The sequence below is a fragment of the Ursus americanus genome, chromosome 4, assembly GCF_024610735.1.
Source record: "Ursus americanus isolate L20-20 chromosome 4, mUrsAme1.1.p, whole genome shotgun sequence".
In the NCBI taxonomy this organism is placed as follows: Eukaryota; Metazoa; Chordata; class Mammalia; order Carnivora; family Ursidae; genus Ursus; species Ursus americanus.
Window position 1 is genome coordinate 69,423,245 of NC_142130.1, and position 27,018 is coordinate 69,450,262.

Below are 27,018 nucleotides of genomic sequence, written 5' to 3' on the forward strand. Positions count from 1 at the left end.
CTCTCCCTCTGTCTCTCTCATAAATAAATAACAAATATTTTAAAAAAAGAAAAGTGGGGCCTTTGTTAGAAGTGGAAGGAAAAGGGGAAAATATTAACTTTTTCTGAGTGTCTTTGATACATCAGGCATTGTACAAATTATTTTGTGTATATTTATGGGAAAATAATTCTTCCTTACTATTCTGTTAAACTTTCAATTGAACAGCTAATCTGTAGCAAGTCCTGGCACTATTAACATGTGGGGTTGGATCATTCCTGTTGCCAGCAGCTGTCTTGGGCTTTGTAGGATGTTTATCAGCCTCCCTGGCCTCCCTCCATTAGATGCCAGTGGCACTCCCCTTCAGTTGTGACAACCAGACTTGTCTCAGAACCAGTGATCCACAAGAAGTGGAAGACATTTGAGTGGAGGGGAAAAGTTCATAGTATTTTATGTATCTATTAAATATATTCTAAAGATGCACCTCTTAATCACTCTATTTTTATGTCTGAAAAGTTGAAAGACATAATGACAGGCTTTTAAGTTAAACTCAGTCTTTTCCCCCAAAAGAAATCACACCTAGTATTAAAAAATCCTAAGTGTTTTTAATTGTTAGAGATATTATCATTCATGAGGATGTATGCGTATAATTTCTCTGGCTAACAGTGACTGGGTTCTGTCAGTTCAAAGGTAGCTAGCTTCACTACTTGAAAATTTGAGTATTCCTCTGTTTTAATAAAAATGTATTTCTTCTCCAAAGAGTCTTGTAACTCACTATTTTATTTCATTCACCTTCTTCTGGAAAGTGGTGTTTACAGTCCGAGTCTGTTGGATTTATTAATTGAGCCCTACTAGTCAATGAAAAAAATGATATGAGAATGAAAAAGAATTTAAAGATTCATTAGAATTTAGTTACTAATAATGAATACTAATATCTGTGAATTAACAGAATTCCATAGTCATGGTGATTTCATTTATAGTTGTTCTCTGATGTTTACTAATAGGATTGATTTCGCCATAGATAAATTCAGTTAACTACAAAATTTTTTATAGAGTTATTCTAGGAGTTTAGAATACTTAAATTATTTTAGACTCACATACTGTGGCAGTCCTCTGTTGTCACATTTCAAAATAATTATATCGCCCATTGCTAACAGTGAAGAATCTTAATACTTTATTTAATAAGGATAAACTGAATATATTTGCCATTATTCTGCAAAAGGTGAGATCTTGGTGTAAAAACATCAAAATTTTAATCATTGTTGTGTTAATTGTGCAAATATTTTCTTGGAATTTTCTTATATCTTCTGTATTTATCATACGAGCTATGTGTATAAAGTACTTCATCAACGTAAGGTAATATTAACTGAAAAGAATATTTTTGAGGACGTTTTCTAGTAGAGTATATGTTTGTATAAGAATACATAATCTGAAGGGAAAATATTGGGAATATTTCCCAGAGGGATGTATCCATTATCCTGCTTTGCCTCTGAATTTCCATACTCTTAAAATCATAGCGGACAAAGCACTTCAAGAGTCAACTACTCTATTCCTTTACCAGACAGGGTTATAGCTAAACTGTTGTGCCCAAATGGAAATAAATCCCATTTTTAAAGACCTCTGGAGACATCACAATTGGCAACCAGTTCATGGTTCAGTGACCTTTACTGTTAACTGCTTCTTCTCTGTACTTTTCCTAAGTCACTCATGCTATTATTTAGGCCCATTATCTTCTTCTCTTCTGGCCTAAGTAGTTATCAAGATTGGTTGCTCCCAGTATTTATTAGACCTAATCTGAAGACTTAAGTATCTGTACAGCTACCTTATTTTCTCAGACAAAAAAAAAAAAAAAAAGCCTCTTTCTCTAGCTTCTGCATATTTTTTCAGACATTTGTCATCTTTCTGACTCTTGTCTCCGTATATGACAAGCGAATAGAAGAAAGCTTCCCTCTTTCCTTCCTTCCTTCCTTCCTTCCTCCCTCCCTCCCTTCCTTCCTTCTTTCCTTCCATTTTTGCTTCTCTTAGCTTCTTATTTATACCTAAAGATTATTGTCTGAACAATGTATATTCTTAGAAGATTTTAAAGTAATTAAACAACTGGGGGTCCTTTGATGTCACAGTCAAAAGATTAAGAAAGTTTCTTATTCTAAGTGCGTGTGAGAGAGTGAGTGAGTGTGTGTGTGTGAGAGAGAGAAAGATAGGGGAGGAAGGAGGAGAGAAGGAAAAAGGAAGGGAAGGAGGAAAGGAGGGAGAAAGGGAAAGAGAAAGGCTAAATTCTTCCATTTTAAACTTTTAAAAAAAGTATTAGTCAAGTATGTAATATTTGTATGTCTCCAAATATTTTAAAGAAAGCTTTTTTCTTTTTGACCTTCAGGAACCAGAATGTAATAATTATATAAACTAATTGTATAGTTTATATGTATTATATAAATGTGTATGTGTATATATATATATGTATGTGTGTGTGTATATATATATATATATATATATATATATATATATATTTAGACTTCGCGCAATTCCCCTCCATCCCACCAAGATAATATAATCTAGGTGAAAGCAGTGTGTTTTTTATGCAAACTCAGTTTTGTGGCAAATTTTCTAATCCCTCACCCCTTTCTAAACTCCCTCAGATATAAAAAAATTTAGAGATGTTACTAAAGTTGGATTGTAATCTGCATAATGTTGACATGTTAAAAAAATAGCAAGTTTTACTCTCTTAAAAATACATAGTTACTTTTTTAGTTTATTTTACTTCCTACTTAACATATTTACTATAAAAGTAATTATGTGGAAATATGATTTGTTCTTACCTTTCAAAAGAGTATTATTCAGTTTATAATGATTTCAAGTGATGAAATGATGAAAATTGGTTCACCCTTAAAAAAGATCACCTTTTTTTTCCAAAAGGTGAACTTTTCAAGAAGTTTTAAGCCTCCTGTTTTCTAATCTGTTAATTTTCCATGTCTTTTTAAAACTATAGCTAATTATTTTTAAAAGATTTTTTAATATCATGAGCAGTTATTTTAGTAAGTTTTTATATGTAGGTAGTAATTATTTTAATGGTAAGGGTTTTAGGGTAAACATTTTATGACAGTTTAAATGTAAAACCAAATACCTTTTATGTCCTGTTGCATACAGTTCCTCGCAAACTGGCTAACCAGTAGGAAAATGTATACAGAGACTCAAATTTAGTCAAAAAGCCTTGAATTTAGTTGAAAAAGCAGTCTTTGGTTAGTCATCTGTGACCTTGAGGAAGTTATTGAACAATTTAGGTTCCCATTTTCTCATGCAAAAAGGATAGGATTAGACTGGTAAGTTCTAAGGTCACTTCCAGCGCTAACATTTTATAGTTTTATTGTTTTATTAGAGACAGAGACAGACAGGCTTTTCCTCTTTCTTAACAAGAAAAGGGGGTTGTGGTAGAGGTGCTCTTAGCCTTTAAAGTGGAAAGAAAAGGAGTGGACAAGAGTTAGGGGAGTGTAGGAGTGAGGCCACCCATAAACCACAGACTTCTGGGGATAATGAATGAACATGATCCAAATTACTCTGCTTTTCTTGGCTTCTTTCTGGACATACCTAACTGGGCAATAATGGGCCCTGATTGTTGTATAGAAGGTCCCTACTGTCTGTATGGAAAGCAAATTATTTGACCTGACCCTGACAGATGTATGGTAAAAAGGGAAATCTGAGAAAAACTTAAAGAAATTTCTATCATTTAGTGAGTAAAAGGGTTTTATATGGAGGATATTAATGGCATGTATTTGCTTCCTGAAACTAGAAAAAATAAAAAGGGGGGTTAAATTGTGACAGGCAGGTTTTCATTTAGATAAGAGACATCATTTCCTGATAATCATGGTTGTTAAAAGCTTAAATGATCATGCAAGATAGGGTACTCTCAAAAAGCTCGGATGCTTTGGAAGCTTCTGTGTTAGATGTTGTTCTTAGATAACTTTATGAAATATTTTCCACTTGTCGTTTGTCATTGATGTGATAGGCAAATACATCAGCCAGAAGTCTTGAACACATTGGGTTTTAATTAATGAAAGATTCAACTCCTCTGGCTTGATCACTGGAAAAACCTCGAAGCAGGGAAAAGCACTTTTAAAACTTTAAATGATCTGCTTCTTAGTAATTTTCATGTTTCTAACATGTTGAATATTTTTTGAGATGTTTTAGGAATTTTAAATTACTAAAAATGTATGACTAGAAAATCTTTAAGAATCATTCCTGTAGTCTCTTGACTTTAAATAAGGCTTACTCTTAAAATAAATAAATAAATAAATAAATAAATAAATAAATAAATAAGGCTTACTCTTAACTGTATCTATCTAATATCAAATTTATTTTCACAGGTTATTCCAAAAGATAATTCTATCACCTTTTGCTTTTTCAAAGCAAAATTCTATTGCTGCAGTTTGTCAGGTTCTTTTTCTGATAGTTTCTAAATATTTCTTCCTGTTACTTAAAAGAGAGTATCTTGAAGGATTCAAAAAGTCTGTTTTTAAATCTAGGTAGCATTGCCTAGATCATGCCCAAGTAAGTTGAGAAAAGCTTTTTTTTTTCCCTTTTTTTTTTTTTTGTTTTGTTTTATATTTTAACTTTCCTTGCCTGAGCCCACAAAATATTAAAGTTTTTTTTTCTTTAGAGTAAAAAAGAAAGACAAATTTTTTTACTCACGAAGGGAACATGTGAGTTGAAATGTATTTCTGTGTTACCTTTAAATTTTGCTTACATGGTAACAATTGGCAAGAGAACGTTTGTCTCTGTTTTATTTCGCTTTTCATTTTTTTTATTATTCTGTATTTTATTTAAAGCATACATTTTTATCCTTCTGCGTGGATTACTGAGCATACCCATAAAGCAAAAGCAAAGCGACATAAATCGAGCTTGAAAACATTACTTCAGACCATACATTGTACCAGAATGTCCTGTGATCCCATCAGACACCTGAGCTTTCCGCACTCCCTTGTGTTGTATTTTTCCCTGGTGGCGGGCATTAAGGAAATGTAATTTCTGATTCAGCCCGGGAAATAACTTGAGAAGGCTGTTCATAGTCTGATGGAAGTTTTTTGTTGTGTTCTGTCTTGTAGTCTCAGTATTTTAAAATTGTACCATTTCACAGCAGCAGTGTTTGGCATAGTTTATTTATTTAAACTACAGGAATGTTTATCAAGTTAAATTAATTTTAATTTGCTTAAAGATGTGGGAGTGATTTATTGAGTCGAATATATTGAGTCTGTATATGGGGCTATTATGGAAAAGTTCTGCATTTGGCAGTTATTACCTTTGTTTCTAAAGGAGCAAAACAAAACAGTCATTTTCTGTTATTTAAAGTATGTGTTACTTGAGCTTTCTGTATTAAAATGTTTCAACCTTGGGGGCGCCTGGGCGGCTCAGTCATTAAGTGTCTGCCTTTGGCTCAGGGCATGATCCCAGAGCCCTGGGATCGAGCCCCACATCAGGGTCCTCTGCTGGGAGCCTGCTTCTTCCTCTCCCACTCCCCCTGCTTGTGTTCCCTTTCTCGCTGGCTGTCTCTCTCTGTTAAATAAATAAATAAAATCTTTAAAATAAAAATAAAAAATAAAATGTTTCAGCCTTGAAAGCAGGTAATGTGATTATGACTTCATTAAATAGGTTTATTAAGTTTTATCTGTTTTCATGGGTTCACATTTTTTCAGTGTGTCTTCTCAATTAAAATTCTGCAAGCATTTAGGTGTAACACCTTTTAGTAACCTTGCTACTCGGCCTACAGTCCTGGACCAGCAGGACCTGAGTGCTTGTTAGAAATGCAAAATCTCAGGCCACACTCCTGACCTATGGAATTATAATTTGTATTTTAACCAGGTCTTAGGGTGACTTATGTGCTTATTCAAGTATGAGAAACATGGATTTAATAGAATATCATTGGTAGCACGAACCTTTTAAAAATTAATCTGATGGTGGAGTTGTATGATTTAACACTACTTTATCTTTGATTAAGATGCTTGATTTCTATTCTAAGTAGCATTAGCAGTTAAGATTTATAGTGTTTTTAAACCCATTACATATGTAGTTATTTAACCTTGCCATCTGATAGCAAAATGTAGTCATTGAAATGTGTTTTATAATTGTATGGCTATCATCCATTGTAGCTCTGTCATTTAATCATAGTAGAGATTTTAAGATTCATTTCTATTTTTCTTAAGTTACTCATGATTATACTTAAAATGCTAACAAATATTCATTCATGGACCGTATGAGCCAAATATTAACGTGTTCTTTATTTTACTTTAAAAGAAATATCATTGTTAAGTCAAATCTTATTACTTTTTCTGTTTCATTTCTGTTTATTTTTTATTTATTTCATGTTTTCTTTTTTTTGTTTTAGTTGGGTCTGGTAAGTTGACATTTTATTGGCCATCTTCTAATCACCGTGTCACTGTGACTGGAACTTCTCTTCCCCTTTCCATCCATACCCTTCCATGTCCTTCAACCAATCAGCCTCCATGTTTCACTTGTCATTGGCCACAAAGACAGACTGCACAGAATAAAGTCTGCAGGAAGTATGGGTAACTGTGACAAAGAGTAAAGGTAACGGGGTTGCTAACTTTGTCTTATTAAATGATATGTGATCTGCATCCTTTTATTTTTTTCTCTCCTTAATTGAGTGATAAAATAAGTGACAGGACTATATTATGGTTAAGTACTATTTCAGTTTATATTTCACAAGATAAACAACAATAGGTGCCCAGAGAATGATTTGGGTTTTTTTTTAATCCAAAATATGTTTATGAATTCATGTTTGTCAACCTGAGCTTTTGTAACTAGTCTTCGGTAATGGTGATTCAAAGTCCTACTGATGAATAAATAACCTTGCACTTAGGGCTGTATGCATTCATTTTCATTTCTATGTGTCAGGTTCATTTCATTTTATGTAAGAAATAATTGCATGATGTTCCCAAAATTTATTGAAGTTTGCTCAGATAAACACTTGTCCTCATATAAGTAGTCATTAGGTTTCTAAGTACTCTCATGATCAGTACGTTGGGGAAGGTACATTCACCCTTTAAAAATGCTGGAACACCATTTTTGGAGAATTTTGCATGAGGGTACTAAGTGGTATGCCAGGAAACAATTTGACCCTAAGAGAAGCTCCCTATTTTTTAAGTTTAAGAGCTATACAAATAATCTAACAGTGTTCATACTAATACAGATAGAATGGATTGTTCAATAATGGGGATGCAATAAGGGACTGTTTGAAAAAAATAGCTTTCCAGATGCTACCGTATATGTAAAAATATATATGGATTAATATTTAAACATGAAGTAAAGACAAAAAATAGGATGAAAATGGATGTGAATGTTTACATAATTTATTACGTATTATATAATCTACATTTTATTGATAGAATGAATACCAAAAAATGGTTAACCAGATTAGAAAGACTGTCGACAAAATGAAAAAATATATCTACAACATATACGAGAAATGGATAAAATTTTTGCCTATCAATAGTTCTTAGAAATAAAAAAGATAAGCATAGGAATACAATATTCACAACAAATAGGGTATCACTGACAGGGTAATGTGAAGATAAATGTTTAATTTCACAAACATAAAAAGGCTAATTAATAGGAGGCTGTATTCTCAGTTCAGCAAAGATGTTACTGTTCAGTGTTAGTGAAGTTAGGAAAAGTGCCCTATGGGGAGGCATCAGTTGAAATCATCTTGAATATAATTGGGAAAGATGTTAATGTCACTACTGTTTCTAGTAGTGAAAATTGGAAACAAACCCAGATTTTAAAACAATATTTTGGTTAAGTAATTTAAGTAATTTGTATATCGATTATTAAGCAGTTATTGAAATGATATTATAGAAGAATATTTTAAAACACTATGTTCCAATTTGCATGGTTGAATTATGGGTAGCTCTTCTTTTTTTCTTCGTTTGTCTAATTTTCTAAATTTTCAACAGTGACTAATATATGACATTAGTGAGATGGTTGTATATTTTTAATTATAGCGAGTTTAAATGTAGCCTTTGAAAAATGTCCCAACATTCTATCATAAACATCAAATAGATGGATGTGATGAATGGCCTTCTCAATCCAAAAAGGTAGATGATGGTGATAAATTGATAGAGGCCCATTTAATCTATTTACATTTTCATAGAGATATATTTATATCAAATATTTAACATACATGTAGAAAAGGATTTTTTACAGTTATATTTCTAAGACATATCTTGTGGCTGATGTCACTGTTGATGTTGGCTCGAGAATATGCCTGCAAAATATAGTAAATTCATTTCCAGGCAGATATCCTGTGTGGAAGGATTGCTGCAGGATAAATGTAGTTAGCATAAGGGTTTGTATCCCTTGTTCCCAAATAAGTCTTTGAGGTTGGAGGAGAGCTGGCATTTTATAAAAGAAACATGGGTTCTGGCACACGTTATTAGACATGCTTCTGAGATTTAGGAAAGAGACCACCCGAAGTTTATACTTCTCTGAGTGGTTTGAACATTTACATTTTCCTACTCAAATTCCCTGCATATTGGAAAGTCATATTCTCACAGTCATTTAATTAATCATTTGTTTTTCTTTTATTGAAACAAACCAAACCCTCTTCTGGATTTAGTTTATTAGCCAGTCAATCCTTTCAATTTCTTGATCTGATTTCTACCTCAATTATTCCAGCCCCTAACTAAGGAATCCAATGCTCCTATATGGATGTATATGGAGGAAAATCCCCAGGCGATGATATACATGTCTGTTATTATACCTGGATAATGATAGTGTTTGCTAAATGCATGAGTAAACCACTCAATTACAATCAGAGTTTTAAAAAATTATAAGCTAGAACTTCAACGTTACCAAATTGAACCTAAACTATATCTCCTAACTTCGTATTTTCTTCCCTATAAGTTACAGGACATTTGAAGGCATTTGACCTGATTTTTCAGGTCTCCTATAATTTTCTAGTCAAATGGTATAATTTTTACTAAACCTCAATTAAAAATAAAAAGGGAGTATGGAAGAAATCACACTAATCTAGAAGTTAGGAGATCTAATTGCTTTCTTCAGTTTTGCCACAATGCAATCTGTAGCAAGTTCTATTACTCTCTCTCTCTCTTTTTAAGAGGTTTATATTTCACATGAGAGATTTACAAAATTTATATATAATATATATTATGAATATTTGTATATCTTCTTAGATGCAGTTGCCTAGACAGTATTGATCAAGAGGAAAGTACCTTTTCAAACCCTCACCTTCCTTAACAAAGAAATCATATTCTTGTGAGCAGGGTGGTAGCCTTTGTGGACATAATCTGAATATAATTTTTGGTTCACGTTCCCTTGAAGGCGTTATCCCAAGTGACTGATATAAGTAACTAAAAGTAATTTTAAAGTAAAGGTTTAAAATAATGGAACAGTCTTAAAAGTGGATTGGAAGAACCCTGTCCTGTATAAACTGTTAGATGCCTGGCTTGAAATGTTCACTTCCATTTGAACTGAGACAAGAGAGGAGAATAATTAGGTGTTTCAGACAGCTGATAAGAAATGCATTTGAAAAGTGTAAACAGTAGGTAAAAAGACTTACATTCAGTGCACATTTTCCTAAGCATAAAGCATGGCCCCCAAACAAACTCCCCCCCCCCCAATGACTCCATCAGCACACCAAATGTTTTCAGCTGCCATTGCTCTCAATGTAACTGACACAATTTTCTGACACTCTATTTACTGCTGGATGAAGTGGCCATTTAAGTCTGTATAAATCAAACAGTTTGGACAAAGCTGGCAGTATTTATAATGTCAGGATGAGCAGATGTTTCAAATTTGCCCTCATTTCCATATATATTCTGTTCGAACATGCCCTTGCCTATGTAAATGAAGGAGGCATTTGACTCTACTATTGCTTTAAATTCATTTCTATTCAAGTAATTGGACTGAAGATTCTAAATGGTGATAATTTTCATGGTAGCATTTCAGGAGCTTTCGAGTTAAATTAAAGTAATTTTAGGGCCTACTTACATCAGGAGGTCCTTGGGTATATGATTAAAGTCCATTCACCTTTAAGCAGCTCTAAATGAGAAAAGATATTTATTCATACAAATTTCAGGTATACTTTGAAAGTAAAGGGACAAATGGCAGCTCAAGAATTCTTTTTAATGTGGAGGTTAATCTTAAAAGGTCAGCAGATTAAAGAAAAACAAAAACCTCTTCACACAAAAAAGTTCTATTCCTTTCTATAACTACGCACTTAATTTAGTTTCAATTAAATTAAGGATGAGAACGGGTACATTACATCTTACAGTGCATAATGAGTTGTATAAAATAACGGCAGCACCTGGGATACCAGCAAATTTTCTCAATTAGGATAATAACTACATGGTTTTGATTCGGATAATTTGTTTCATCTCCTTTAGAACCTTGGTTTTGATTTGGATAATTTGTCTCATCTCCTTTAGAACCTCCACACTTCGTTGTGAAACCCCGTGACCAGGTTGTTGCCTTGGGACGAACTGTAACGTTCCAGTGTGAAGCAACCGGAAATCCTCAACCAGCTATTTTTTGGAGAAGAGAGGGGAGTCAGGTAAGACCTTATTCTAATATTTCAGTCAGGAAAGGTGGGTGCCAGATATATACGAAAAACCAAAACATTATTTAGTCGTATAGCTGATACTTGAAGAGAATTGAAAAAAAAATCTCTGAATGCCCTAGAAAATTTCAACTATGAGAGAGAAGACAAAATTTCCTTCATTCTTATAAATCTAAAAGCAAATTTCCCTTCCTAGCTTTTGTACATGGGGTGGTGTATTGCATAGTAATTATCACATTAAATTTACCTTTATTTCCAATTCAGCCATTTTAAAAAAAATACACTTTTTCTCAACATAATTTAATTATTTATATTATTCAGATATCTGTAATTGTGGGTTTTTTTGAAGATGTATGTATTTATTTTAGTCAGAGAGCACTTGCACACACGTGGGGTGGAAGGGCAGAGGTAGAGGAGGAGAGGGTCTTAAGCAGACCTTGTGCTGAGTGCAGAGCTGATTTGGGACTTAATCTCAGAACCGTGAGATCATGACCTGAGCTGAAAGCAAGAGTCCCACGCTTAACAGTGCCACCCAGGCGCCCCTGTAATTATATGTTAAAAGAGATTTACACATATTTAAAAGAGATGATAATTACTCAGTGCAATTTCTCTGAAAACACCAGGAATCTCAAATGTCTTCTTCACTTCTTTATGTATGTCTGTATGTCTATGTCTGTGTGTGTATAGATAAATAGATATCAATTATATATATATATACATATATATATCAATTTATATATGTCAATAAAAGATTCATCAAACTATGTGGTAGTCTATTTAGTACAGATGTCATGTTAAATATAGTTCAGTATATTCTAATTCTTTGAAAACTATCATATGTGATTGCCATTTGCTATCAAATAACTAAACATTTTATAAACCAGATTTTTCTATATACATTGAGCTACAATATAAAGCTCTATGCTCTTACAGACTCTAAGTTCACTATTGGGGTTCAGCTTAATAAAAAGGAAATTTTGAAATAATTTCACTTTGAAGATAATAAGAAACTTTAAAATCATTTTTATATGCCCTTTTTTCTCATCTTTTATTAACTTGCCTTCTTCAACAAGAGAAGCGTTTCCCTTTACTTGTTTTTGATATGTGTAAAAAAGACTCTCATTCATTTTTAATACAGTTATTCCTAACCTTTTTTATTTTTTGCTTAAATCAGTCTTGGGCGAGTTGTTTCATGGTCTTGCTTCTAATGTGTTACAATAGGTAATATATAAGTAGGTTACTGACTGCACTCACTAACCTTTTGTAGGCAATGCATCGAGTTCACATTTGTTTTCACTTTGGTAGGCAAATATAACTTGATTATGGTATGTAGACCCTCATTTGAGATATAGAACCTTCATTGATTCTAACACATTCCATTTGGCCTCAAAGACTTAATTTGCTGATAGCAAACTATAGACAAGAAAAAATGAAATATTTTAGTACAACAGAAAGAATTAGAAGTGTATTATATAAGAAAACCTACATAGTGGTAATAGTAAATCCACTAAAGTTCTTAGAAGAGTAATATTTAAATGTTTTACTTAGTTATTAAATAAATTATTCATTAAATTATTTGAACTATGTTAAGTCTTGAAATAATTTTGACTTGGTTTGGCTTGGTTTAATGATACAACTTACTTTTTCCTACAATTTTGTCATTGGACACGTATTCATGGAATAGTAGATAAGCCTTTATAAAATTATATATGTTAAAAAGCAATTAAACTTTTAAAAAGGAACAACTTAATTTGGTTAGAAGAAATCTTGACTTTATTTCATGAAAAACAATGAACGAAGTGTTATTTCCCATGAAATATACACTCTCTCTAACAAGGGAACAAATTTTGACTCATAGTGAGAAATTTGTACCTGAAAACAAATCATATCTTGTGTTGACTTTGTATACAGGTTAACTTATATAGAAAGATAAATAAAACTCCATTATGAATGCTTAAATTTAATATTTGATTTTCAAAATAATCCACAACGGATATGTTCACCATCTAACAGGAGAAATAAGAAACTGTTTACAGTTTGATAGAAGCTTCTGAACTTTCATAGCAGACAGATAACAGAGACACTTGTTATGGTGCCAAAATGATATTTTTGAACTTCATTTGTTAGAATGTGTCTAAATTTTACCTTTGTTTATATATGAAAAGATTTAGTGTTTATAATCCTAGTAGTCATACATATGTAAAGCAAAGCTTTTGACTTTGTGTCGATTAGTATGTAAAACTTTTAACTCTGTTGATACCAAATATTTTTCTATATCTGGTATTGTTTGAAATTGATAATTATAAAAGTACAGATCAATATTTAGAATTTACTTAAATTTTAAGATGATCCTATTTAAGGCTAGATCATTAGACTTTGTGTTTATGTGTATGTGTGCATCTATACATGGGGGTATGTGATGAAAGAATATTTAGCTTATTTGTGTATGTATGCGTGTGTGGTATGTATATGTGTTTGTATACATTTATATACCTATTTATAAATATATATGTATACATGCCAAAAATATTAGAACCTAGCAATTAACCTAATGTTATTTTTTCCTCCCAAATACTGCGTTCTAGAATCTGCTTTTCTCATATCAGCCACCACAGTCAACCAGCCGCTTTTCAGTCTCCCAGACTGGTGATCTCACAATCACTAACGTCCAACGATCTGATGTTGGTTATTATATCTGCCAGACTTTAAATGTTGCCGGAAGTATCATCACAAAAGCCTATTTGGAAGTTACTGATGGTAAAGTAGAGCATTTTATTTCAAAATGTTCAAATTTGGCTTAGGATCTAAAGAGAGTGTCAGTAAACGTGTTTATTTTCTACTGTGTATCCTTTCTGACAGCAGCAGCTAAAAAGGATGTCGATACAATGACATAAGTCTAAAATTATTCTTATTTTAACTTGGCTGTACTATAAATTTCTAGCATCAAGTCAGATCCATAAAAGCACAAATTAAACAAGGAGAAGTTTATACTGAATAGGTGTACATGGGAATGTTCCCACATTTTAGAAAATGAAATTATTTAAAATCTCTTAGTGTAAAAAAATCCTTTTTTTCCTCACCAAGTTGAGGAGATAAAATAAATTGCTGATATGTCCTACTCAAAACTCATTATAATAAACAAGTTTTCCATTAATAATGTGATTTTGTCCTGTTTATCAACTCCCTTAAACCTGATCAATTAATACCAAATAAATTATGAAGACACAGTGATGGAAAGAACCTTCAAACCATGAGATGGAGAGTAGTCATAATTTGAGAAGAAAAGAAAAAAAATGTGTACATATAAATATTGAAAAATGTACATACACATCTGTATATACATATATACCTAAAATAAATATATACATATAATATTCATTCTTTATGTTGCTATATAGTATTCTATTGTATAAATAGCTCACAGTTTATTTATGTACTCTTCCATTGATAGATTGCTTTCAGTTTAGGGCTTTTATTAACAAAGTAAATATTCCTGTACAAATCTATAGATGGGCATGTGCACTCGATTATCTTGCTTTGCTTTTTGGCAGAAGAATGTACCCATTTTTTTTCTTTTTCTCATATATTCCAGATATAAATTTTTATCAGATATGTATTATAAGTATTCTCCTAATGATGATTTTAAGGCTTAAATCGCTAATTTTGATTAGGACTAATGTATTTATTATTTTTCTTTTGTAGTTGGTGCTTTTAATTTTCTGTCCTACCTTAAGGCCATGTAGATGTTCTCTTATGTCTTTTTTTAGAAGTTTCATAGTCTATACTTCTAAGATATAAGTTTGTAATCCATTTTAAATTATTTTTTGTGTATGGTATAAAACAAGGATCAAAATTCCTTTTCCCCTCTATATGGATACTAATGGTTCCAGCATCATTTATGGCAAAAACAGTATTTTCCATACTGAATTACAGTGGCATCTTAATCATAATTCAGATAAACATAAATGTGAGAGTCTGCTTCTATTCTATTCTAGTCCATTTATATATTTATGCCAGTATGTATGTTCTTAGTTATTGTAGCTTTATGGTAAGTCTTATAAACAGGTAATGTAAGTCTCCAACTTTGTTTTTCTTGTTTTGAGTTGGCTATTAGAGGTCCTCTGCATTTTCTTATAAATTTTAAAATGACCTTGTTAATTTACAGACACACACACACACACACCACACAACCCTAAACAATAACAACAAAAAATCTGAGGTTTTAATTTTGATTTCACAGAAATTATTGAAAAGTTTAGGAAGAAATAACATCTTAACAGTCTTAGTCTTCCAGTTTAGGGGAATGATATATATTCCTATACATCTCTCAATTTATTTAGATCTTTAATTGTCCCAACAATGTTTTGTAGTTTTCAGGGTAGATACCTTCCATATATTTTGAAAAACCTATACCTATGATATTTTATGATTTTTGATATGACTACATTCATATAATATAAATATATATATTTCATTATTGTATTGAGGCCAGATGTACAATTAATTCTTTGTATATTAACCCTGTATCCAGCAACTCGCTAAATATACTCTTATATAAGAGTTTGTAGGTATATTATTTTGACATTTTTATGAACAAAATGTGTTAACTGCAAATAAAATCAGTTTTACTTCTTCTTTCCAATATTTATACATTTTATATCTCTTACTTGTCCTGCACTGTGATCTCTAATGTAATGAATAGAATTGATGATAGTGGAAATATTTTTCCTGATCCTAACCTCAGGGGAAAAAGTAAGTGTAATGTTAGCAAAGATTTTAAAGATAGAATTTTGAAATAAAAAAAAAGAATTCTGGAGGAAATTTTTAACACATTAATCTGATTATTTTGTTTCTTAGTGCTCTCAGGATAAAGTTTATATTCCTTAATATGCTTTACAATTTATGATCTGACCTCTACAGGCTCAGCTCTGAATACTTTGTTTGCTTACATGCCCTCATTTCATTGTGTTTGCTCTCCTTTTCTTTTATCTGAAGACTTCTGCACATGCTGTTTCTACTGGCTTGAAATTTCATTTACTTTAAGAAGCATTCCCCCGTTCCTCAAATATCAGCATTCTCCACCCTGCCATCTGTAGAAAGATAACATCCTATACTTTTCTGTGTTCTCTATTTATTTTCTTGTATTCTTCATTAGACATGAAGTTCCGTGATTGTAGGGCCCATGTCTATCCAATAAATACATACTCAGTATCATACTATACCAAAGTCTGACACATGGTACACATGCAATAGATAATTTTTGAATGAATGGATGAAATGAACCACTGTTAGTTAGGTCAGAATTCAAAATTATGACTGTCTCATTCAAAAGCCCCAACTCTTACCTCTGTCTATGATACATATTATATATTACTGGCTCCAATTAGTTAAAATGACCTAAAATGTTTTTACAATTTCTTCCATATATTAAAGCTATTAAGTGATGGCTATGAAGACCATGTATGAATTTGATAATGATCAATATAATCAATAGGTAGAAATGGAACACAGAATTGCACAACAATTTATAATGGCAACGTTATAAGAAAACTTTATATATACAAGCAACTTATATATGCAGGTGTACATGAAAAATGGCCAAAGAAAACTATGGTAAAATATTTTCAAGTATTTTGTATTATTCTAATTAATAATTGAAAGCAAAGCTTCCTACATGCCATCTGATACTGCATTGTCATAAATTGCTATATTTGTGAGAATAGATCAAGGGTAGTAATTTTTGCTAAACTAACACAAGATAAAAAACCTAACATTAAATGTCCTAATTCATTTTACAGTCTCTGGGGTGATTTAAGATGGTTTTGTGTTTGCTGTCCTGGTACTGTATTTTTAGTTTTGTTTTCTTTCTTTTGGAATTCATTGATATTGTACACACAACTTAACAAGTACGTACTCATTCTTCACAGGTAAACTGTTATTACTGTGAGTGCTGACAACATCAGCTTTTGCACATTATCAGGTCAAGTCGAGACGATAGCTAGTAGGCAGAATACTACTGCTATTTGACGTCAGTTTCTCAACCTTTCTTTATTGTTTGCAAACAGAACAAAGGCAAAGAATAAAACACGAGGCACCGATGATAGTGGAGTAGGAGCTGTCTTTGAAATGTTGTTTTTTGTCGCTGTGGCCTACCCCAAATAGCATTTGACCCAGGAACATAGAAATTCGTATCACCTATTTAATTGGAAATGTTTCTTTTATTACTGGAATGTAATAAAATTAGTATAAAATGTAAAATCACTTGCATTCGTCTTTCGAAAGTTATTGACATACAACGAAATGAGTGTTAACTTTTATTCAGAAAACAGAGACCTGACAATTATCAACTAGTTAATTTGGACAGGTGACTTGTACTTCCCTAACTAACTCATAAGTTTGTAAGATACATTTGCGAACTGATAGCAAGTATGGTACGTAATTCTGATATTTGTTGGTATATAAATATGAGCTTTTCATACATAAACTGGTCAATTGTGTACATGTTATTTTCTTTCTTTTTTAAATATATATATTGAAATTTTATTTTATTTTTTAATTTTTTTATTATTAACATATAATGTATTATTTGTTTCAGGAGTACAGGTCTGTGATTCATCAGTCTTACACAACACCCAGTGCTCACAACACATACCCTCCCCGGTGTCCATCACCCAGCCATCCCATCCCTACACACACACACACACACACACACACACACACACACACACCCTTCAGCAACCCTCAGTTAGTTTCCTGAGATTAAGAGTCTCCTATATTTTTTTTCACTTAAAATTATTTCATGAATGTATTTATATGTATTAACATAGTCTTCATGATCATTGTTTTTGAGGTAACAAAAGATGACTTCTGATGATATACTCTCATTTTTTTTAGGATCTTCATATATTTCATGAATGTGAGACAAAGATAGGAAACTTTCATAAACTCTGCTGTAATGGATTATACCACCTGTGGACTGCCCACACCAGCCCCATACCACTGCTAACACCACTGTACTGGTACCCGTTCATACTAAGTTACAGTGACTCAGGGCTTCCCTTGTGCCAGGCACTATTGCTAAGAACTGTTCATATCAACAGTTTTAAATTTGACAACATCTCATTTACAGATAAGGAAATGGAGGCACAGACTGGTGAGAAAGTATGCCCAAATCATACAGATCATACGTAACAGAACTGAGATTTACAACAAAAGTTTGTGCTGTCCAGGATGGTAGCCAGCTGCCCCGTGAGATTATTTTAATTAGAATTTCAATTACTTACAGCTTATTAAAATTACACATCCAGTTTCTCTGTCACACCAGCCGGATTCAGATGCTCGGCGTCCACGCGACGCTCTTGGCTTCTGTGTCGGTAGCACAGCTACGGAACGTTTTCATTTTAGGGCCACATCTTTCTCCAAGATGCGCTTACTCACTTTGTTAAAATTCATTCTAATTATGATAATTCATTCTAACGGTACCAGTGTAAAATATGAGACCCAAATTTGAGGTTCTTCTTAAAATCCTAAATTTAGGTTTGACTCAGAAATGTACTACACTTTTTAGTTTGTGAGAACGTAAATAGTGTATCAGTATTTTATTCTACCCTGTGATAACAACAAAGTGTTTCATGTTTTTCTACCTAAAAATGTGAAATTGCTTTAATGAACTCCTTCAGCTCTGGTTTACCTATCAGTTTTTTACAGAAAAGGGTAAGTGGCAAGATCACAATTCATACACATGTCTAGCTTTTTGCAGCTAGCAAAGCACCTTCATATGTATTATACCATTTAAATCTTCATAGCAATCCCTTGAGCTGGCTAGAACATTATTATATTCCAATTAGAGATTAAAAAAAATAAAAAAACAAAACAAAACTAAGGCTTAGAGAATTTAAGAAGCAGCCCAAAGACACATGACAGATGGAGTTGATAATCAACCCTACTCCTCTTCTCTTGCCTTATTTTTGTAAACTACCCAGTGTAAACCAGGGAGAAATCAATGAGAGAGCAACAACAACATTAAACTGGGTCAGGATAGGATGGGGAGGTGTGAATGACGCTAAATATGATGCAAACATCAAAGCACTGTAAAGATGCAGAAAACTGGAGAAGTCCCCAGATACTGGATTGTTTCTCAATGTAACAAGACTACAAAATGTAAGCCACTCTGTTCCTGGATTTAATTATAATCCTTTATAAAGAAACACTGTTACTAATTTAATTAATGTCTAGAAATAAATATTCATTCATTCTTATGATCAAGGGAACACAGGTGGTAGAATGTTCTAAAACCCCAAAGCAATAAAACGTTTTCATTCTTTTTTTCACACTTATCGGGTGGGGCCTCTAATTAGATTTTAGCCAATCTCAACAGAAAATGTACAAAAGATTAAACAATCCTAAACAAAGGAATCATTGGCTTACATTTGTCATCCATGCAGTATGTGAAACACTCCTGCCAGGTTACAAACTCCAGCCTTCTACCATGCCTCCCTGGTATTTGCAAATTTCATACCAGTAATCAAGCATGGTAGGGAATCAAAAAGGTGGGTGAAAATGCAGTTGCTGATTTCACTCTCTTGCTTTCTTATTTTTGCTTAAGCTGAATGCACAAAACTAATAACTATTGCATGGTAAGTGAGGAACAAATTGAAGTGTGAGTCCAGTTTGTGAAAATCTTTGGTGCATAAAACCTTGAACATGACACATCTCGCTTTGCAAATTGTTGCATCCAAAATTTAGTTACTCTAGCAAATGTATTTGAGCGGTTTTCCAGTTTTTCCTAAATTCACTGAGACTGGGAAAATTTTTCCCCGTGTAATTCTGTTAATAGAATTCCAAGATAGAAAGAGCTCAATCATATTGACTTGTAATTTCTGAAAGTTCAAAGCCCCTTTTTGAATCCAAAATTGTCAGACGTGTTGGTAAGATACCATATTTTTTTCTGTTGGACACAAAACCGTTATCAGATATCAAATTGGCTTTAGTTCATTTGTGGAAATGTGTCTCCTAAGTTTCCTTGGGGTAGGTGGTTTTTTGTTGTCATTGTGTTTGATTTTTACATACTTTAAAGTTTAAAAAGTACACATTCCACTTCTCACCACTAGACAGCGACTTCACCATCCACAATTCTTTTTTTTTTTTTTTTTTTAAGATTTATTTATTTGACAGAGAGAGAGAGAGTGAGGACAGTGGGGGAGCAGCAGTCAGAGGGAGAGGGAGAAGCAGGCTCCCCACTGAGCAGGGAGCCCGATGCAGGGCTCTCGATCCTAGGACCCTGGGATCATGACCCCAGCCCAAGGCAGATGCTTAACCGACTGAGCAACCCAGGCACCCCACCATCCACAATTCTTATTTCCTCCTCGGACTCTTAAGTTAAATAGGTCCCTCGGCAGGACAGCAAGCTCAGTCAGGGCTTGGTCATTTGAAAGGAGTACATGGTATCTCATTTTAACATCCTGAATCAGAGCATCGCATAAATGCATTCTGAATAATGCATGTCTCCTACTTTAATTACTTGTTTAATTAGTTTGTTTCAAAGCCTAGAGCAACTGCTGTTGCTTGGATGATTAGAAAATTGCTTCCAGTTGTAGAAATCTATTTCCTGTTGTTTCTTTTGGCAGTGATTGCGGACCGGCCTCCCCCCGTCATTCGACAAGGTCCTGTGAATCAGACGGTAGCAGTGGATGGTACTTTAGTGCTCAGCTGTGTGGCCACAGGCAGTCCGGTGCCCACGATTCTGTGGAGAAAGGATGGAGTCCTTGTTTCAACCCAAGATTCTCGAATCAAGCAGCTGGAGACGGGAGTCCTGCAGATCCGATACGCTAAGGTAACTTGAATTGACACCCTGGCTTTCCCATTTTGCTCCATTTTGTGTTTGCCTCCAGCAACCAGGGCTGACGTCTCAAGTTTTAGAATCAATGAAACGCTAAATAACGGTATTGATATATTTTAATTGACGCTTTATTCTTTCAGACATTCCACTGTGTATATTTAAGATGATTTGACTCATAACTTAGCTCATAGCAAGTAATTTAAGGTCTTAGATGGAGGAGAAAAAAAGATTTTTGAGACCTACTGAGGGAAGTCAATGAGGATTTGTGGGAGAAAAAAAATACCTTCCAGGTAGCGGTATGATGCACTCATTCCATAAAAGCATTTTTCAAAGAGATTTTTCCAGTACCGTGTTATCTACAATGCCCTTGGACAGGTCTTCTGTTGTGAATATTTGGTTCAACATTTTGTAATTACAGAATACTGTACGTGCAAACAAAACCCAGATAGCAATGTACGCGCCGAGTGTACATTGCAAATCAGCATGTTAAATGATGAAAAGCCCGCAAGTTTGTGAGAACAATTTAGGGATTTACCTTCCCAGGGCATCACATCCCATACCTGTTCTTTCAGGACTGTGTTGTTTTGTTTGGATTTTTCCTTTTCTTTTAGGTCAAGATCAGACAGGCTCACAACGCATATGAAAGAATAGCTTTGACAGCAATAAACATAAATTTCAATCGCTTTATTGCCTATTGTGGGTGGCTTCTTGGGAGTTTTGGATCAGCATAACAGTTCATTGTACATGCCATGAAAGTTAATATGTTGTACTTCTTTGTGACAACGATTGCAATTTTGTTATTACAGTTGCCAGAGAGAGATGGCAACATTCTTGCTTTATCAAACATTACTTGAAGATCGAGTTGTTACCTTAGGCAGAGGTGTATGGGTTCATTGTGCTCGTGATGATATTAAAGCTGTTGGGTTTCTGGCATTTAGTCTTTAGAAGGGAAAGAGAGCCTTCATTCCAGCTGAGGTTTGACTTATTAAACAGGTTCGAAAAAAATGGGAGAAAAAGAGTGAGTACTTTGAGAAGAGATCATTTTGTGTTTATCCTTTGTATTCTGTAAATCTGTTTATCTCAGCTATCCATATGCATGTAATTCTGACGAAATAGGAAATAGCAAGAATAGTCATTGGCTAAATGTTATCAGCCTTACTGTGTGCCATTAAATGGGAAGATATAAGTTAGTAATAAAGATTATCCCTTTGAATTTGAATACCTCATTGTTTATTTTCCCTGACACTAAAAAATAGTGGTATGGTAACAAATTAAATATATTTTATTATACAATTAAAATAACCATATAAAATCATTTTTTCTCTATTCCTGCAGTATTTTCCTTCATAGTCAATAAAAATATATTCAATTAAGAGGACGTTTCTGGTTATTGAATTTTAATGCAGTTATCCATATTCATGGGACATATACAAAATTATAATTGCTTTTCCAGGCCATTGAGCTCTCAATTGTTCCAAATACTTATTTTCTGTCTGTCTTCTCAGCTGGGTGACACAGGTCGGTACACCTGCATTGCATCGACCCCCAGTGGTGAAGCAACATGGAGTGCTTACATTGAAGTCCAAGGTAAATTAGCTAGCATTTTAACTTAAAGCTTAACGTGTGGTCATTTACTTGCTGGTGAATGAATGAAGTAGATATCCTGATGCCTGAGTAGGTATATAAATGTGTAATCTACCTTTATGTGCTTAACTGTATATATGTAAACATCTTTCCTTTTTATCCCGTTTATTAGAATTTGGAGTTCCAGTTCAGCCTCCAAGACCCACCGACCCAAATTTAATCCCTAGTGCCCCCTCAAAACCCGAAGTTACAGATGTCAGCAGAAATACAGTTACATTGTCATGGCAACCAAATTTGAATTCAGGTGCAACTCCAACATCTTATATTATAGAAGCCTTCAGGTAGAGTAAAGACGATATTTCCTAGTTGGTCTTTTTTTTTTTAAAACCATTAAATATGCATGTTCTAACTTGTGTATCTGTCCTTAGCCATGCATCTGGTAGCAGCTGGCAGACCGTAGCAGAGAATGTGAAAACAGAAACATTTGCCATTAAAGGACTCAAACCTAATGCAATTTACCTTTTCCTTGTGAGGGCAGCAAATGCATATGGAATTAGTGATCCAAGCCAGATATCAGATCCAGTGAAAACACAAGGTAAATACGGATTTACTCAACCTTGTGACACCTACTTATTCTTAGATGTTATAATTTTACAAGTCAGTAATTTGTACTGCATACATGCTACGATTGTATATGTAATACAGATCTGTTCTTCCAGTTGCTCCATTAATTTTTAATACACAAACACAATGTCTGCAAACTTTATTGTTTTCTGGACTAAGTACTCCAAGATAAGATTAATAACAAAGAGCAGTATCTCTCATTTTATAAAATCACAATCCAATCAGGCAAAAATATTGTGTATTTTTGTATTGTATTTGATTTCTCCCCCTACAAAGCATGGGGAAAAATACTTTAGGATCGGTATGTTGTTTGGTCTGTCTTTCATTGTCAGTTATATGAGCCATGATATATTAAACTTTTACATGAAAGTCATGTATATTTTGGTCAAAGCTGGGTTAAAGAAACAGATAAAAAGGAAAAATGAGGGGCGCCTGGGTGGCGCAGTCGTTAAGCGTCTGCCTTCGGCTCAGGGCGTGATCCCGGCGTCCTGGGATCGAGCCCCACATCAGGCTCCTCCGCTATGAGCCTGCTTCTTCCTCTCCCACTCCCCCTGCTTGTGTTCCCTCTCTCGCTGGCTGTCTCTGTCAAATAAATAAATAAAATCTTTTCAAAAAAAAAAAAAAGGAAAAATGAATATGATGTGGAGGCTAATGAATACGTGGAACAAATTAGAAATTTGCTCACTTGGGCCACATTCTGGATATACTGCTTTTCATTGTCCTTTGTGAGTAAAAATTACATCTAGCTTTCAACAGACTACCTCCTGTCCACCACCATGCCCCACTTATTATTTTAAAGTTTTAATAAGGAATGAAATTCGCATATTGAATAAAAAGGTGATTTGAATCAATCCTTACCCTTTTTTAACATACTATCATTGCCATTAAAATATGCTTGTTCTTATATTAATAAAGAAAGAAAATTCTAGATGGTAGTGATAGAAATATACCATTATTTCCTCAACATTCAGAAGAATCACAGTATCTCAATCTCGAGTTTGCCTTTCCAAAGTGGGGGGACGTAACTTACAGTGACAGAAACAAGTTGTGCATACAAGGATTGAAAGACTTAAGCTATGTTTTAGAGAGGGTCTGACAGCCATTTTTCTTGTTTTGTCTTCTCTGATGAGTATACAAAGAATCTTGCTGGAAGGACCTTTTGCTTCAGAATTCACACAGAAAGCAAACTGAGTTATAGAACATGTTCGTGTTTGTCTCCTGCTGTGTGAGTTCAACACACCCAGGCGCCTATATTTGCTATCATGAGTCACCTCATCAGGAACGCTAATATTCTTGGAGCCTGCCTTAACACAGTTTGAGGTTTTCAATATTAGATACACAGTTGTAAAGAATGCAGACACAATGACAGCTGTAATGTGAATTTGACTTTTTGTCCCGAGTACGGTGGTCTCTAGCTAGGAGACTCCTCAGTTTTGAGTGACTGCTCTTCTGTTAAATACTCCTATGAATGATTTTGTAGCCTACATCCTCATTTGTAAATAAGGAGGTAGTTCACACTTACTGTGAAGATTAATTTACGTCTTTTTACCTTTTAACTGACTTAATTTTATACATGAATAGCTAGCGGAACAACCTAAGTGAAATAAATCCATGTCATTTGGAAGACTGGAAATATGGTGAACGAGGGCTGCCATTTTGAAATCAAAGGATTTTTAATCTCACCTCCCGAATCTACGAGCTATGTCGCCCTGAGCAAGTTAGTTTGTCCTGAGCTTCAGCTTCTTCACTTATAAAATGGGGCTAAAAATAGGCACTCTGCAGGTTTGGACAAGGATTAATTAATTTATGAGACTCAGATTTCTTTTCTGTTTTCTGCCATAAGAATTTGTTATTGGATTCATGTTTCTTTCACTGTCTAGACTAAAAATAAAGGGAGTTGATAAACTTTGCAGATACCATGAAACTGAGAAAGACAGGCTGAGGGATGAGAGCATCAGAACTAAATCTATCTCAGTAGACTGAAAGGATGGGTCAGCACTAATAAGATTAAATTAATGGAGCAAATTCAAAAGTGTGCACTTAAACTTAAGGTTTAAAACTTCCCTGTGGAAGGACAGACTAAGGATACCAGGCTTGAAGGGGGAGCATATGCATGTGTCAGGGTGCTGGGGGCAGACTGATCTCAGTATTTGAAGTCAATTAAAACACCAGTTTGAGCCAACTGAGTGATGTCATTGCCAAAAGAACAAATGTAGTCTTAGCTGGCATTAGCAGAATTATGTCTGAATCAAGTAAGCCCCTCCCTTTACTCTGAACTGGTCAGGTTATGAATGGAATAATGTGTTCTTTTCTGAGCACTGCCTTTTCAGGTAGACTTTTAAGAAGAGGACAATGAGGTTAGTTGGTGGGGCTGCACTGAAGGCTGAAAATCACATCATTAGAAAAGAAATTCAGGGATCTTGGCATGCCCCCCCCCCAAATAATAGAGTAGACATGACATTTGTTTTTTCCTTAAGATTTTAAGAGACCATCATGTGAAAAGGGTATGTGTATTTTAACTCCAGGCAACAAAAGTAGGACCAAGGAGTAGAAGTAACATTGAGGAAGATTTCATTGTCTAGTTCTTGGACTGCTTTTGAGATGCTACGAAGCTCAACTGAAGGTTAGGCTAATACCAGTTGTAGCAGGAACTTGGGGAAAGACCTGGAAGAAAGTAGAAAACGTTTGTGTAGTAAGGATAAGGAGAAGAGCCAGGGGTGGAGGGCATTCAGGAGAGACTTGTTGGAAATGGATTCATAAGAGAGCAGCCATAATTTCTATAGCCATTTCTGTAACATGACTGCAAAAAAAGTCTTCCCCAAGTAGAGATTCCTATGAAGGAGTTGGGTCAGAGATAAAGGTACAAGGCACAGTTTCCACTTCACAATGCAGGTAGACCCATGTCACAGTTGGAGTTAGAGCCCCGTCGCAGGGTAATCCAGATGTTTTTCCCCAAAACAAGATTCGATAATGCAAGGAAGATGAAGTGAGTCACGGGCAAGTAGGGGGTGTGTTGGCCATTTCTGGGATGGTGGGGTTGTTGCCAGTGTAACTGCTGGGTTTCCTCCATGCATCCTACTTGCGTAGCATTCTGAGCCCTATCCTTGAAGAATATGTACACAGCACAGAATGCATAGCCTATGTATGGTATGAATAATAGGAACTCGGTCATTGTAAATAATGAAGTGCAGCCTGGATACTCTCTCTTCAGAGACTGTGAATAGGGAATTCCAACACTGGGCAAGCAGCTGGGTAGAATTACAATCTGAAATTTCCTCTAGGTTAATTCTGAGTGTTCGGAGGGACCTTTTACATTATAATACATTTTTTTTTTCAAGAGGAGGAAAAGGACAAGAACGATATTAAAGAACCAGTTCATAAACTTTTCAATGCTAGTAGATATTACTTTTCATTTTTCTCCCCGATGGGCCATTTTCTGAATATTCTAGGCTGCCGTTGCCAAAATAGTTACACCAGGCCAGGGATTATTTTTAATTTTTAGTTTTCATGAAGGGATTGACTGACAAGTTTATCTCAAACCAAAGAAATTAGAGATTGTGGTGAAAATCATAGTAGTTACCATTTAAAATGGTTATTTACATGTTCAAGGATACTTGCTAAAAGGCAGAAGATTGCCTGAGGATAGGAGCTTACATATGAGAGGACCTGTGTTTTTCATACAGTAATTCCCTTTCAGTCAACCAGTGTTTGTTAAGCACATTCTAAATGCCTGGCACAAGCCTGGATGTTCTGGGTTCACAAAGATTAACCCAATCCTTGTCTTCAAGACAAGGACTTCCTATGACTTCCAAAATGCAGTTCTCACAGCAGCCCTCAGAAATATCTGCCATTTGTACTGCCGTTTGCCAGATGAGAAAACAGAAAAATAGTGAGGTTAGGAAATCTTCCCCGTGTTTCATGGCTGATAAGTTGCTGAGTTGGGGTGCAAACCCAAGTCTGTCTTGTTGGAAGGACTTCATTCTTACCCCAGAGATAGATGGTAGCTGGAGTCGTAGGAGCATAGAAACCAATAGGGAAGGAAGAACATCTGAGATGGGAGGATGACAGGCAAGTGCTTTCCACCTCTAGGCTGTGGTAATAGGTTGCCTGAGGGCCAGTGTCAGCCAAGGATATTTGTGAGGGATGCTAAAGTGTGAGAAACCAAAATTATCTGTTGTTTTTGTCATTTTGCTTATTTATAAGCTTAATTGATGGGTGCAGTATATGTGCAGTCAGGGGTATTATATCGGAGTGTTAGATAGCACTCTTGATCCGTCTTCTCTTTGCCTGCCTTCCGTGGAGTCCCTCAAAGCTTAACAACCTCATTTTTGTTTGTTTGTTTCAAGTTTTTAATTTAAATTCTAGTTAGTTAACATATAACATAACATTGGACGACCTCATTTTTAATAAACAT

At 34.3% G+C, this 27,018-nt stretch overlaps 1 protein-coding gene across 1 annotated transcript in view; it reads left to right on the plus strand.

Annotated features, from left to right (window-relative positions):
- Positions 1-27,018, plus strand: part of ROBO1 (roundabout guidance receptor 1) — a 764,830-nt gene that overhangs the window by 673,741 nt on the left and 64,071 nt on the right. Inside the window, exons 8-14 of the mRNA XM_087861719.1 lie at positions 6,347-6,355; positions 10,428-10,552; positions 13,144-13,315; positions 20,185-20,390; positions 21,902-21,983; positions 22,153-22,321; positions 22,409-22,575. Coding sequence (XP_087717845.1) covers positions 6,347-6,355; positions 10,428-10,552; positions 13,144-13,315; positions 20,185-20,390; positions 21,902-21,983; positions 22,153-22,321; positions 22,409-22,575 — 930 coding nt within the window. The remainder of the gene's footprint in view (positions 1-6,346; positions 6,356-10,427; positions 10,553-13,143; positions 13,316-20,184; positions 20,391-21,901; positions 21,984-22,152; positions 22,322-22,408; positions 22,576-27,018) is intronic.